This window comes from Ischnura elegans, chromosome 1 (assembly GCF_921293095.1).
Source record: "Ischnura elegans chromosome 1, ioIscEleg1.1, whole genome shotgun sequence".
Taxonomy (NCBI): domain Eukaryota; kingdom Metazoa; phylum Arthropoda; class Insecta; order Odonata; family Coenagrionidae; genus Ischnura; species Ischnura elegans.
The window spans coordinates 21732405-21747926 of record NC_060246.1 but is presented as its reverse complement, the minus strand read 5'-3'; the positions used below and the strand labels follow the sequence as shown (position 1 = coordinate 21747926).

Below are 15522 nucleotides of genomic sequence, written 5' to 3'. Positions count from 1 at the left end.
ACAGGTTCTATTTTCTGCTCACGCGTTCATGAATTTGAACATTTTGCGTTGCTATAGTCTATTCACTTTATGTCTGCGGGTGAGTTTTCGTGAGAGCCCGGACATTCTCGGATGGCTTCGCTGATAGGGGAGGGGTAGTACCGAGAGAAAGAGGAGGAGCGAACATAACGTTGCCAAATGTACATAGCCGCCCTACTTCGTCACTGAAAACGTGTAAGTCATAGGTGGCCACATGTATTTTGGCCCCGGCACCGAGGCAATATATCTAGTCATTTTGAAGGCATTGGGGATAATCCTTCCACAGAAGCCCATGACTTTGTCAGCTACCGCGCTGAATGAGGCACCTTGTTGAAAAGCATACTTAGTCACATACAAGGAGAACGCGTGAGGTTTGGCAACACTGCTCCACGAGCAGATTCACGAAGTTCACTCGGCGGAGGTTTGAGAGCGACCCACTGAGGCCACGCCTACTGTTTGCTGATTGGCAAAGGCAAAGTCACATGTCGAGAAACTTTCCCTCCCCTCATCTCCACTTGCTTTGGCCACACCAGCTCACCCGCAGAGATAAAATGAACAGAGTATAACACGGTTGAATTTTACCGTTCATGCGTTCATACATTAACTTGTACGTGTTCATGTACCATGCAACAAGGCTTTTAGGGTAAGGAATCAACGCATGGCAACTAATACGGTCTCATCCCAAACCTTACCTCGCACCCCAGAGTAGTGCATAACAACTTAGTTTATATTCATCCTTGCATTCCAATTGAGAACAATCCCGTTGGTTACATCCGTAAAATCCTTTGCCTGATGATTGCTCTCCGACACCGTAATCTTAATATTCCAAGAGCGAGGATTCTCCCTCCATTCACGGCAAACTCTGGCAGGGGAGATGCTTTCAGCCCTGATCATTTGGCAGATTGATACCAATCGTTTTATCAGCGGTCGTCTTCCCTCCAGCCACGGGAATCCGGCAGGTTGGTTTATACATTGTTTTCAGCATAAATCTTCATTTCAGCCGCGACAACTGCTCGCTGGAGGGATCCTTAGCTGCTGTCATCTGGTTGGTTTGACGAAATCGTTTTATCAGCAATAATTCTCCCACCTGTACCTTTCTGTAACACAAGGAGCGTTTAAGTATTACGTAAACATATTTTTGGCCCCTTTCGAACCCTCCATTCCTTGTCAAGGTCAATAAGTGGTAGCTGAACACTTTCTCTCCCCTTTCTATCTTAATTAAGAGTCCTCAATTCTTAACTTTGCTTCGTGCACAGAAAACGAAATTTATTATTCATTTATAAAGTAGTACCTTAGAAAAGTAACATGAGTTCTAGGGAGAAGCGGAACATTGATTTTCGTAAGTACTATTTATTGATTGATTTTTATTGGTACGCGTTCCGCTAAATAATACATGGGTATTATGTACACTGTGCAATAACCTCTCACGTAAGCAATGGTTTGACTTCCTACATGTCAACGGAATTAAGCGACTTCTTGTCACCCCGTACGTAGGGGTGCTTACGTAATACGTGAGCGTCGCCTGATACGCCCCGCCCCATCTGGACAATGATTAGCAACATTTCAGATCTGACGATCGGCATGTAAATCGTTCTTCCTGTAGTTTGCTGAGCCGCTTGCCAAACCAGACTGATTTCTGGCTGGATTGCTATCCATCCTATCTGAAGTCTGCGTTCAGATCGGATGCTGGGTCGGCCTTTCTCTTCAGAGAGCTATTTGAAAGGAGGGAGGTTCGCAGCACCTGAGGCGCTTTCAAATTAAAAACTCCATTAAAAATGTCAGTCATGTATTTATTCACAGTTTTGCTTATGATTACATCCCTGCAATTCTCTAGATTCACATTACACTTCGAATTCTCTCGTGAGGTGCATTATTGCAATATTTCCCACCAAGGTTTCGCAAACGGCAACTCTTCCACGAACCCAATTGAAAACGGTGCAAGGGGGGTTGGGAGAAAGTTCCCGAATTGCCACTGCAATGGACAGGATTACACTTTGAAGGCAGCCCCACTGATATGCCTGTTGGTGACCGAGGACGTCGCTTCGGTGTCCAAGCGCTAATTCATTTTCATCCGTTCACACATTCACGTGAAAATTGATGATTGGCTTTCGTTATCGTTCACAACGACTGGAGGCCAATAGCGGAATTCACAGTTCAAACGGTTGGTATTGTCAGTTCTTTAATTATGAGAAATTACCTAAGGAACAGCATTTTCTCCAGAGAGTATGGCATCGCACTGGGTTGAAATGAGGTTGATGAGGGCGCCTGCATATCGGTTGAAACTAAATTCCTACGGATGCACGTTACAGTAAAAAGTGCGGTTCATTGTTCATCTCTTACACGGATGATCGGACAGTGTGTGAAAAACAATGTCCAACGAATAAACAGCATCAGAATAACAAGGGCTTGACCATCGCTAGTTCCACACTCATTTTAAGCCTCTGCCGCCACCTCGTCTCATGGAAGCAACCGAAGTGGTTCACAGACTTGAGATGGATCTGATTCGACTATGAGGCGTAACCGACGGTCTGCAGAGGCAAGTGATAGTGCACACTGGTACGCACTGCCTCCGCGGTAAATGCGGCGTTAGTGGCCAGCGCATAGGCTGGAATGCGTGGATCCCATAGCAAGCTTAACCCAGTACGAGAATTATTTGGTTCGAGAAAATCATTACTGGAGATCGATACTTGTGGTCTGCGTTGTAACTTGATTCTTTCGTGCAAGTACTTACGATAAAGCACGATGCTTAGAATTATACCAATCAATGGACCTGAGACATGTTTTACGAATTCCTTCCACTCGAGCAGAATCCTCCACTGAATCCTCCTGAAACAAACTCCCTTTCAACAACACGACATCATATCCTCTCAATGAGCAAATGGACATTCTAAAGCAATCAACATGCCTTATTCATTATCAAAAAGCCAATAGGCTCTGGTTCATGCCAATCATGGATGGCCTAGGCGTCGATACGGGACATTCGATTGGTTCATGAACGGTTCTGTTCCCATGCTTCCGTAATGGCCAACTCCATCCGATCCCATTAAACACGAGTGCACACTGATAGTCGAATGGCGCTCTCCGAGGGATTTCCTTCCGCGCATGCGCAGCACGTGGCAAGCCTCCGCCACGCGGATCGCCGAGTGGAACGCGCGCTGCACGTGGCCAGATCAGACCTCGCGGTAATTGGTGCAGGTGGGCGGCGGGTGTGTCCAGGTTCCGTCGGGGCGACAGGCGGGCCGCACATCGGCGAGCCGCGCCACAAAACCAGCGTCGCAGGAGACGGCTATGCGGTCGCCAGGCTCGTAGAAGAACTTAAGGGGAGCGATGCGTCCATTGGCCGGGTCTCCGGGATACGGGCAGCGCACCTTGCCTGAGAAAGGAGAGGGAAAACAGTTGAAGGTAGGCGTCTGCATTTCTTTGTTGAATTGATACTCTGTTGGATTTTCTTTATATCGCTTGCCTATTTTAACACACATCGCAGAGGACTTAGTTTTTGTTTGAAAACAGTACACAAAACTAATTAAATTCTTCAATATCAAAAATATTTCTTGGAATTGGAGTTCACAACACATAATTAATACGTAATTGATACACAATATTGATGACATATATTTTGGCAAAATTATATTCCTGCAGGGCTTGATATTAGTACTTCTGCTTTAATGAGCATAAAACTTGTTCCCATTGAGTGGCTTTGTAAATATATCAGCGAACTGAAATTGTGTCGGAAAGTAATTTGGAGAAACTTTTTTCTGCCACATTTTCAGAAATGAAATGATACTTAACATCTATGTGCTTTCTAAGCCTATTTTACTAGTCTCGATGATTTAGTGGTTAGATGGAAGATGTAGCTTTCTAGTCTCAATATCGCTCAACAAAGACGACTTATTATTATTATGAATCTAATGGTGCTTTTTTTCAGCATTTAAGTTTTTTGACACTTCGTCGTCCACCAATTCTTCAATAAGTTTCCTTGCATGCATAACTTCCCTCACACATTTGAATGCTTTGATTTATTCTGCCACTGAAGTTGAGAGAGCCACAATAGGTTATGCACAAGACCACCATGCAACTGGACCTCCATAGAACATCAGAACATATCCACAGAGTACTCTTCCTTACACTTACTCACTTAACCTCCATAGTCACTCAGGGTATGCAGTAAAATTCTAGTTTAATTTTCTTTTGCACCGAATATCCGGGTTCGCAGTGTTTTTTTTTTAAATTCATCAATGTAAAATGTAAAAATGTTTTAAGGTTATTTATTGTTGAATTTTCCACATTTCCTCTTCATAGTTGACTGCAAATGCCATATCAGGTCTTGTTCCATTTGCCAAACTTGAAAGACTCCCTATTAGCACACGCAGGAAAAACCTTTTATTTATAAGAGGTTATAACGTACACATCCACTGCGAACAAGAGAAACAGTTACATCAACATAAACAATACCTTGGCAACGCCTATTCGAATTCCACCCAGGCGCTGCTTATTTTGTTAATAATGTATTCTAACACCTCCCCTCGGGATTGACAAAATAATAATTTGAAATATAAATCTCTAAGCACTCCTTTAGATTTAACATATTACAAAATTCTTTTGTCTTAGTTCCGTACAGTGGCTTTGTCAACATATTAGCGACATTATCTTTTGATCTGATATAATGGAATGAAACCTCCCCTGTTTTCACCATTTCCCTGATATAATGATACTTGATAACCACTTCTCCGCATCTGGTCCACTCATTGCCTCCTCTGCATCCTCCAGAATGTTGCTATCTGGACCTTCTGCAGCAGGTACAGGTCTTGGGATTCCTCTGTCTCTGAGACCTATGTGGTAGACCACCTTCTGCTACTCCTTCATAGGCAGGCTCATTTTCACAGGCGATGATTACCTCCCCTGACACCTGGATGGGTGTCAACTCCTCTGGCTCTCCACCACTCGCCTCGAGCTCCTCCCAAGTCATCGTCTTCTCCTGCTTTCGTATTTCCATCTCCAGTTGTTTCAAGGCGTGGTCTGTCAGTGATTGCTCTTCCTTCAGGCGTCTATTCAAAACAGCCACCAATTCCATTAATCTTAGCTTTTCAGCCTCAGCAGCCTGCATCATGGCTCTTAAAGCATACTCCGAGGACTTGAAATTTCCGGATCTCATTGCGGCAATTACCAGTGAGTTATCATTTGAGCCTGGAGAAAAATTCATGCTATGGAGGGCTTCTTGTAACTTTTCTACCATCATATTTTTCTTCTCCAGTGTATCTTCCAAATTATTGATTTTTGCCTGCTCTTTCATCAGCTGCATCGTTAAATTTTTCTTTTCTTTCCTTTGTTCTTCTGCCATTTCCTTCATTTCTAATTCTTTCTCCTTAATAGTACTATCTTTGCTCTTCAAACACTCATTGAGGAATAGTATTAGCTGGTCACCATGCTCTCCCTTGGCCATTACTGTGGACAAACGACTTTTGAAGGCATCCATTTCAGCCTGCTTAGCCGCTGATATTGCCCTATTAACTTCTGCTTTCCTTTTCCAATCGCTGGCCTGTTTCTCTGCCTCCTGAAGCGATGTCTCCAGCTTTTCTACTTCAGCCAACCTCTTCTCCCGGTCCATTGGTTCAAGGTGTGTGTTTCTCTGTGCAAAAGAAACTCTGGAAGCCTTCTTCCCCATATTGTTAAATTCTTCACTAATCTCCTGTATACTGATGCCTCCCACAGTCGACACATAGTAAAGTCGAGCGACTCTTACTGCTCTGAGAATTAGTTTCTCCCTAAGATAGATGTTTGCTACGCCGTTGAAGGTCTCTATCTTGCAACCTTTCTCCTCGATTTGCCCTAGCGAAATCAAGTTCTCCTGTAGTGCTGGTATATAGAGAACTTCCTTAAGTTCCACATCTCTACCTCCGCATTCGTTCGATATGTTCAGCATCACACTCCCCTTGCCTTCAATTCTTAAAGGGGCGCCGTCACCAACCTCTACTTCTCCTTCCATTGGTTCAAGGTGGTGAAATAGTTCTCTTCGCGGGCACATGTGATCTGAAGCACTACAGTCCAATAACCACACTCCCTGGCCGTCAGGTACTTTCCTCTTCGCGCAGAGCGACACGTATTCCCTGGACACGATGGCTGTTGACGCCTTCTTCTGCTCGACTACGATTCTTTCCCCTTCATGTTCCTTCTTCCTAGGGCAATTCTTTGAAATATGTCCCTCCTTCCCACAGGCAAAGCACCAAAACCTTTTATCGTTCGAGTAACTTCTGAACCTGTTTGTTTCATCTCCCTTTCCATTCTTCACCTTACTTCCCTTCGTCTTCTGAACAGTTCGGAATGCGTGATGACTATTTTCCTCGATTTCTCCCATCAAATGCAATTTCTTCTCCGCCGTAATGAGCTTTAATTTCAGTAAAGTTGTGGACAACTTACTTGAATCTATTTCCCAGGACTGAATAAAGCCTTGGTATAGGGAAGTGCACTAGTGTTTCAAATGCACCAAACACATTTTTAAAATTAGATTTCAGAATAACATAATGTCGTAAAACCACAGTTTAAATCCTAATAGTGAATACTTTATTCGAGATGACCGTCTGAAATATGGAAAAATTCAAAGGCCGCGAAAACGGGTGTCCATGTTGAATATTGGCCGTGACGTCACAAGGCAGTAGCAGAAGGCAGCTTCTACACCGTTTAGTTCTACCACTATTATTGCATAGAAAAATTACAGAATTTGAGGGTATCCGTTTTTTGCTGCCATAAAATATCTTCAGAATATATATGTGGCTGCTTCTCTTTTGAGTAAACGACTTCATCATTGCGTAATATATCAATATTCATTTACGTGTCAACTTCAAGTTTGGAAAGAGTAGTACGAATAGCACATTGAATCTTTAATAAGTGCATGATGGCATTTATTTTTCGCTGGGTATATTTTGACACAATGCCGTTTATCATGCCAAAACTTTTTTTGTAAGAACCGAGTCAAACTAATAAACCTATTTCAGACGTTTGCTGCAAGACTTAATTCGTTGCGTATGTATTCACGCCGGCCGGAACGTTCGCCCTTCGCAACTAGAATCATGGGATGTTAGCCTTATTTCCGAGCTGGCTGGTTGTTGCAATGGTTCGCTGTCCAGGATGGGTTCAAGAAAAGATAATCTTGGTTGGGAGAAGGAATATTCCAACGATTTATAAATGGTATACCAAACTTTGATGTATTTATGGTTACTGAATTTTTGAATAAGGAGGACAGGTTCAACGCTCCATAGAAATGCGAGACGTTAAGGCTAATGCCCCGTTCACACTACGTCCTTTTTACGCCGGTTAGCCCCGACCATGGTTACAAAACGAGGTGTGAACGCAAGTTCCCGTTAACCGTGGTTGGGATTCTGACCACCGTTTTCCGACCATGGTTGGCGGTAGTTCATGCGTGTGTGAACGCAAGTTGGTTAAAAGCTGGTTAGAAAAAGAAGAAGGCGAAGCAGCAACGAAGTGGGATAGGAGGAAAGAAAACAGAAAATAAAGCATTCGAAGAGGAGACGGCCGTTATTGTTGAATTAATTCTAAGGAAAGTGTTATTGATTCATTCCGTAATGTGTTGTATAGTATGAGATTTTAAACCTGATTTAAGTTATGCGATATACTTTAAGTTCGTTGTGAATTAGCTATTAGCTCGTATTGTATTGTTACGGACAGATTGAATAATCTATATTAATATTTTGCTAGAATTAAGTAAATTGTGCGAAACTACCATAATAAAAATCCGAAGGTCACAATGATTTTAATGTTTTGGTAAGAGTTCTTTGTCCCAGTTTGAAAAAGATCACTTATGTTCATCCTTGAACAAAAGTTCTTCCCATATCAATATAAAGTATCAGGCTAACGGCTAGTCAGATATAAATTTAGAAACGTCGGGTGATACCACATATCGCAAAAATACCACGTTCTCTCTCTTATTTCATAAGTTAAATTTCAAAAATCATCACATTTCTGCAAGTTATTCGTCCACATTTGAAGAAGAGGTAAAAGAGTTTTAATTTACGGTATAGCATCAGATTGGATCATGTCCTTTGTCAAAATCAGAAAACAATAATAGCTAAGAATGTAATGCATCGAAAAGTGTATCTCCATCCCAAATCACAAGTGTCTCAAATTGATGCTCAAGTCTCAAGATTAGGTCCTCGATTTTCTTCACCTACATCAATGATTTGTCAACACATCCGAATCAAGGGCAAGTAGTAGTATATGTTGTTGATATCAACCTAATTATCACTAATATTCGCTTTTATTCGTATTAAATAGAGCAGTAGAAGAATGCAAGCCACACTATGGATGAAATGATTAGTTGGACGAACACATTTGAATTACCTTCTACGTAGCAAGGAACAATGATTGTCGACGCTGGAATGCAATTTTTAATTTATAAGCAGCTCATAATATGCACATATGTTTAAATCATTGCAATTAACACAAGAACTTTTCCCTGCACATTCTCTATTTCCTTCCAACAGGTTATTCGCTCTGGTAGAGTCATTTTTCACTTGCACTTACTTTACCACTCATCAGGTGTCGCCAGGGTCTAACCATGGTAAGTGTGAACGCGCGTTGGTTCTGACGTCATCTTACGCTGGTTAAGAAAGATGGTAATGTGAACGGGGCATAACAAGGGTAGACCGCGTACCTTGCTGCATCTTTTTCAATTAGGGCGTTAGTTAGGCTGTAATTAATTAATTTTCATGCGTTACTTTTTACAAGTTATATATATAAAACCAAAATGTCCCCCTCCACCCAATGGGTCGGTTGGGGTAGTGGTAGCGTGCACGACTCTTAAGATATATCTCACCCGTGGGACCGTGGTTCAAGACTGCGTCATGGCATTATTTTTTGCTGTCTTCATTGTGATTATACGGCATCAAGTTTATCATTAATTATAATTGCAGCAATCATTGACATGAGACAATTTTTTTTATCATCATTATAGCGTTTAGGTATTTTAGCAGTGTCATTACAAACGCAGAGATACGATGACTACAAGGGTTGGTGTGCGCTAAAATGTTAATATTTTCTTTGCTTATACTGACCAACTTCCACATTAAAAATGAAAACCACTCTTGCAAGAGCACAAACCATTAAAGGCTCGCGGCAAGCAACAATATGCGTACAGGCATAATTAATAAGAACACAAAGCGAATATAAAATGCCATATATCTCGAACACTTGTAATTCACATTACTCCAAAGGGAGTTTACTTACTCAGTACATACCTCAGTACCTTGTACTCAGTACCAACCAGTTTACCTCAGTAGCAGTGCTAAAAGAACCATTCTGAAATATAATTTCAACTAACAAATAGGATGAAATAAAAGTTGATAACCCTGGACCGGGCGCGCTGGCGTATAAAATACGTCAATCTTTGAAAACCAAGGATTTCGACTTTGTACGTACATTCTGGGCTATAATGGTCTCGTGTATTCTTACAATGTACTTTGACTGCCTATATTGCGAGTTTTCAAAGTTCGAGGTATTGTAGCTAATGTTTTGGATCAGCAAGATGAACCCGTCACCAGTGGAGTACAAATTACGCCGCGCGACCTGCCGTGTACCTTTATATCTGTATCACCTATAAATGTACTAATTTCAACAAATAAAGATTAACTTTAACAAAAATCGTTTGTTATCATATATGCACATATCATGGGCAAAGTACGCATTTTGCCCGGTCGTGTAAAAAAACAGTCGCGCCATAATTCTTTAACGAAACTACTTTCAGTTTATAAATTACGTAGGTCTACGCGGAAGATGCTATATTTTGACTCAACACACTTTCTGATGTGACTGAGGTACCTATTAAGTAAATTATTATAATATAAATATCAATTTGATCTTACAATACCCTCAAATGATCTTCAAAACAGAATATCATCGATAGGTAAGAGTCAGGAGCAGCCTTGAACCATTTATTCCGTATAGCTTGTGCTTAAGGCACGGGAATGAATATCTTCTCCAGGCTTTTGTTTCGACGTCGAGATGAAATTTGAAACAAAAAATCATTTATAATTCTATTTTGAATTCATGTTTTCGGTACTAGACGACATTTTTAGGAAGCAAACTCCACCGATTCCCGGAAACTCTCGCCGCGCTGAAGAAGGCGACGGAATTCAGTGATACTCCACTGGTGACTACTGCCTTGTGACGTCACATCTCAATCAAGATGGAGGCACTGTGTTTCAGCGCAACATGAAATTTTCCGACTTTCAAAACGTTTTAAAGTGCGTACCCCAGATGCAGAAAATAAAAGTGACTATACTAATGTTTCTTTTTTAGGCTAAACTTTCAAATTCAGCAATAAAAAAAAATTAGTGCACTTCCCTATTCTTCCGGTAAATTTCCGAGAATAATTCCCGCGACTTGTTTATCGGACAATTCAAATCCACTTTTTGCTGCTCTCTTCTGCAAATTGTGCATTTTTGCAAAGTATTCCTGAATGGGCATCTCCGGTGTTTTGGTGCAGTGTGTAAGCTCCTTCAGTACCATTGCGCCATTAACTAGCCCTTCACTATTGCACAAATCATCTAAAATCCTCCATGCTTCTCTTGCGGTCGTACAGTCAGCAATATCTCCCAAAAATTCATCACCTACCGTTTTATAAAGAATGGATAGTGCGATGGTATTGCTTTTGGCTCGCCTCCGAACTTCGCCTTGAGTGAGTGATGCGTCCAATGCGTCTTCGTAACCGACGATAGCCTCCCATGCATCACGTAAAAGTAACTCCGCCTTTACTCGTAATGACCATGCGAAATGATTGTTTGAGTTCAGCACTGGAACTTTCGTAGTTGTTTCGTCTTGATTATGTAACGATGCCATTTCGCCCGACAGCAACTACGTACGTTTTATAAACTCCGTAACCTCTTTTATAGGCTCGTAATACGCCCTGGGCCCAAAACCTGTTAGCACACGCAGGAAAAACCTTTTATTTATAAGAGGTTATAACGTACACATCCACTGCGAACAAGAGAAACAGTTACATCAACATAAACAATACCTTGGCAACGCCTATTCGAATTCCACCCAGGCGCTGCTTATTTTGTTAATAACGTATTCTAACACTCCCAACCACTACTCTGGAAGGAAACTTGGGAGTACTTGTACACATTTATTTTGCTCGTCAATTTTTTTTCCAATTTTTATCGGTGTATCAGATTCCTTGTGGGGATGATACAATTTCTTTAACTGACAGATGACCTATCGCACTATAAACGACAAAAGTGAGGTGAAAGAAAATCTGTGAATTTTCACAAAATATGTACACATTTAGACTGGAAAAGGGGTAAAAATATTTAGAAGTGAAAATGGACGGGAATTTGTACAAAAGGAAGCATGAAAATTCCTTGAAGATAAGGAAGTTGTCACCAAACTTCTGTAACGTTCAACCCTAAGCAAAAGAGGAAAGCTGAAAGAATTGGCTAGGGCAATGTGTAGGATTTTTATTGGATAAGAACTTCGGACTATTTTACTATCTCAGAAGGGATATACCACTCATGTATATGGTAAATTTGAGATGAAAAAATGGTTTATAAAACCATACCTCATATTCGTTCATCTCATAATGAGTTATGGTTTAATGAACCACAATTCATAATGACTTTTTTCTTGTATTGAGCTTTTTCCAGTTCTATTTTTTAACTAAATGCGGTATTTAATGCTTCTTCCCAAATTCCTTGGCCTACTTTCTGATCCAACAACATAGTTCTAGCACATTCGTCCAGATTTCCCATTTTCATTGATAAAATTATAAAATAAGCTTTATTTCGTTTTTATGCCGAGAAATATTGCAAACAGATCTTAAAAACTACTTACTCCTCCTTTTCTATGTAACCAGGGTACAATTTTTTGGCTTTCATCTTCATGTACTCAGTTTGAAAACACCCACACACATATTCTTTTAGCATTATATTGACAGCGAATACATTGCATCCACCTCTTACTCATGAACCGTATAAATGAATTTTCAAGTGTGGTGGCCATAATTTCCTACCCCGTGGTCCCGGGTTAAGGTCTCAGCGGCATTAGAGTTTTTTCAGAGATTGTCCCATCCCTGCTTGAGTGCTTTGTGGAGAGTATTTCAAGTACAACACTCCGTCTGTCGGATGGGACGTGAAGCCTTGGTCTTCTTGGCACTTTTCGTTACGAGCAGGCTAATGCCGGCGTCGGGTTTCTCTCCACCCTTCCCTCATGGCAAAAATTAGCTCAGCTGTCGGTTGCCTCCATATAGTGTACCATACCAAAAATTCCAATGTTATCGTGAATATTCTTCAGTGTATGTGCCGTTAGCATTGGCACACATTCAAAGGGGGGCGAGTAACTGCTCCCAGGAAATTATTCCAAGTCTTATGGGTGGAATTACGTTACATGAGTGGACGGTGCATACTCACAAAATGGCGGTGGGTGAGACCAGACGCCTGCCTCCGTACATAGGATGCTGGATTCGCCCAACATCTGGTGGCCTTCGGCGCAGGCGAACTGCACCGCGGTACCCGCAGCGTACTTCTTCTTCCGCGCCGCCTCCCGCCGCTCCTGCTCACTCCCGCTCCGCTCCGAGGCGCCGCGCTCCGCGCTTGCCCGCTCTCCACCGCCGTGCCGCCTCTTCCGGTTAGCCCGGTGCCGCCGTCTCCGCCGCCTTCTGCTCCCCTCCGCAACCGGTGGCGTCACGATGCGGCCGTTATCGGGAGCTGGAGGCGCCGGGCACTCCACCACTGTAACGAACACGGATGCGAATCATGTGGCTCTGATGAAGATAAGTCTAAGACGGATTTGGTAACTGCTTCAGCATCGTGTAATCGTCATGTTTTGGGAAAACAACCGAGATAAAGAGCGATTTTCCACGACAAAGACAAATCAGTACAAATTCATGGCATGGTAATATTAAAATTGCTTCTCAGAAAATTTTTAAAAGGGAAAAATGATTTTGCAATTATTCGGCTGATAATTTTTGCAATGCCAAAGCTGCAAAATCTTAACCCCTTGGTGATACATTTTATTCTATTTAATGATTTTTAAAGAACTTTTCACGGTGAGATTAACATTTACAATTCGTCGCTGTTAGGCCCAGGCCAAGCCCTTTCCGGTATTCCCCTTAATGCATACTTGTGTAAATTAGACTTGCGCAGTGCATTCTACCAGTTGCAGATCCACCACCGCCATTGGCGGTTCTACGGAATTAAAATTGAGGACAAAACCTATGCATTCACGCGATTGCCCATGGGGCACAGTTTAAGCCCAGCCATACTTCAGCGGTGGGCAGAGGACGTGAAAGTTCTAGTGGAAAAGAAATTCCCTAGTATTAAAATGATTTGTTACCTTGATGATTGGTTATTTTTCTCAGTTAAAGTGTTTTGTATGTATGAAATATGTAACTTTTTGCTTAATGATCTGGGTATTGATGTGAATATGACTAAATCAGTGTTTAAGTGTGTTAAAGAAATGAAATATCTTGGTGTCACCATAAATACGGAAGATGGGTCAGTGCAATTGACGCCACAGTCTAGGAAAAGAGTGCTCACAGTGATACCGTTAATACCAAAACTACGGAAAAGTGATGTGCTTAAAGTGGCGGGTTACCTTGCACGGGTGGCCTATGTGCTCCGGTTGCCCAACTTCCTAATTTCCCACGTGTATCAACGTAACATCCGATGGTGGTTAGTGCTCCAACAGTCCGAAATATTCAATAGGAAAGTCACCTACATTCGGGCCAAGGAGGAGTTAAATGTGTATACTGATGCCACACCGACACAAGGGGGAGTGGTAATTCCTATATGGGAACTCTCACAGAGCTTTCCAATACCAGAGGGCTACAGTATTAATGCAGCGGAAATCTATGCCGCGCTGGAAGGTCTTAAAAGAACTATGGATCTCCTCCAAGCCTTTAAATTAGTGAATGTTTCCCTGACCATGTATGTGGACTCACAAGTCGCCTTATATTCGTTAAGAAAGGGCCAAGGAATTGTATTTAGAATGCATGAACAACTTATTGAAATGTACATGAATACCCTAATAAAGTTTGAACAGTCACATACCGTGACCTGGGCCTGGGTACTCTCCGCCGCCAATCCGGCTGACGAGCCCTCGCGGGCCGTGCGCTGACCGTTTATGCTTCGTCGTCCATCTTGATGGGCGGCGGGGTATAATACGCGATGCGCGCGTGCCTGCGGGGTTCGTTTGGCTTGATTGGTGATAGGGAAGGGTACCGAGGCCCAGCAGTAATCTCTGCGATAAACCAATCGGAGTCGAATCGTTCCAGAAATTTCTTCCACAAACACATTAACCACTGAATCCTACACTACGGAATGACCATCGCCGAGTGAAGACTAGATATTGCGCCTTCAAGCCATTTTGGGGAAGACGATCTCCGAGCATCCATGTAATTAAAAGGAAATAATGCTACTGTGAATATTTTCACAACTAGCGGAAATCTGATTGAGGAAGTTGGAATATTTAATGATGGGGACCTATAAGAAAATATACAACAACAAGAAATATTCTCGCATTTAAATATTTCAAACTTTTGCATTTTAAAAATAAACGACCGTCGCACATGTTGCGAGGTCGAGTTCGGCTTTTTAATAGATTCAGTTGAACCGGTGCTCGACGTCCAATAATAGTAACCGCATTGCATTAATTGAGTTTAGTGGCAGGAGGTAAAATCAAGGGGGTAAAATATCCGTAATGTGACAGCGATCGAGATAAAAATCGGTGATCCTTGATATTTCTTGCGAAACAATAACTCATGTTTTACAAATGGTAGCTCGTGCTCCTTCAATGATGGCAGGATACTCCGCTTCCTGAACTTATAACAATCTTGTAAAATTTACAAAGCCTAGCACGAACTGTGAGGATACATGCCCATATCATACAGGAAAGCCTATGAAGTTAACCTTGAATCGACGACGAGAGTCTTCGAATCCGCTTTCGATCTCACCAGTCGAAACCCGTCGACCAGAAGTCACGAGAGGTTATTTAATGGAATATACTTCGGGAATGGATGACCCAGATACCTGATGCAGTAGTCAGACACTCACCTTGGCAGGTGGGAGTTTTCCCGGACCACTGACCAGTAGCCTCGCATTCGATTCCTGGCGGTCCCGAGAGGGCGTGTCCCCACGGGCAGCGGAAGACGGCGCGACCGCCGTAGCTTGCGTTGTGCTCGACGACGGAGAGCGGCGGTTGGACGTGAAGTGGGGGGCACTGGATGGCAAGGCAGGTAGGGGGGCGACCCGACCACCGACCTGCAAAACCGTCAGACGTACACTCGTTAGATCAAGTGGTCTCATATGCCCACTGTTACATCAGATTTAATCCACGGAAAATCTTAGATTAAATTTTATCTAAAATTCTCTTCCTCATAGGGAAATATTTCCTTTCCGTAGAAATACCAAAGCATTGTTTCGCTAGTAGTGGGCGCCGCCGCCTCAATGACGGCGTTGGGATTCCCTATTCCCTCCCTGGAGGCGTCGTCGGGCTCTC

At 42.4% G+C, this 15522-nt stretch overlaps 1 protein-coding gene across 2 annotated transcripts in view; it reads right to left on the bottom strand.

Moving 5' to 3' along the window:
* Window positions 1–1787: 1787 nt before the first annotated feature.
* The window catches only part of LOC124156804 (locomotion-related protein Hikaru genki-like), a 42407-nt gene continuing 28672 nt past the window's right edge, over window positions 1788–15522 (bottom strand). For both annotated transcript variants that reach the window (XM_046531330.1, XM_046531331.1), the window contains 3 exons: window positions 15078–15284; window positions 12435–12755; window positions 1788–3391 (listed from right to left, as the gene is read on the bottom strand). In XM_046531330.1, the coding sequence (XP_046387286.1) occupies window positions 3189–3391; window positions 12435–12755; window positions 15078–15284 (731 nt within the window). In that variant the 3' untranslated portion in view covers window positions 1788–3188. The remainder of the gene's footprint in view (window positions 3392–12434; window positions 12756–15077; window positions 15285–15522) is intronic.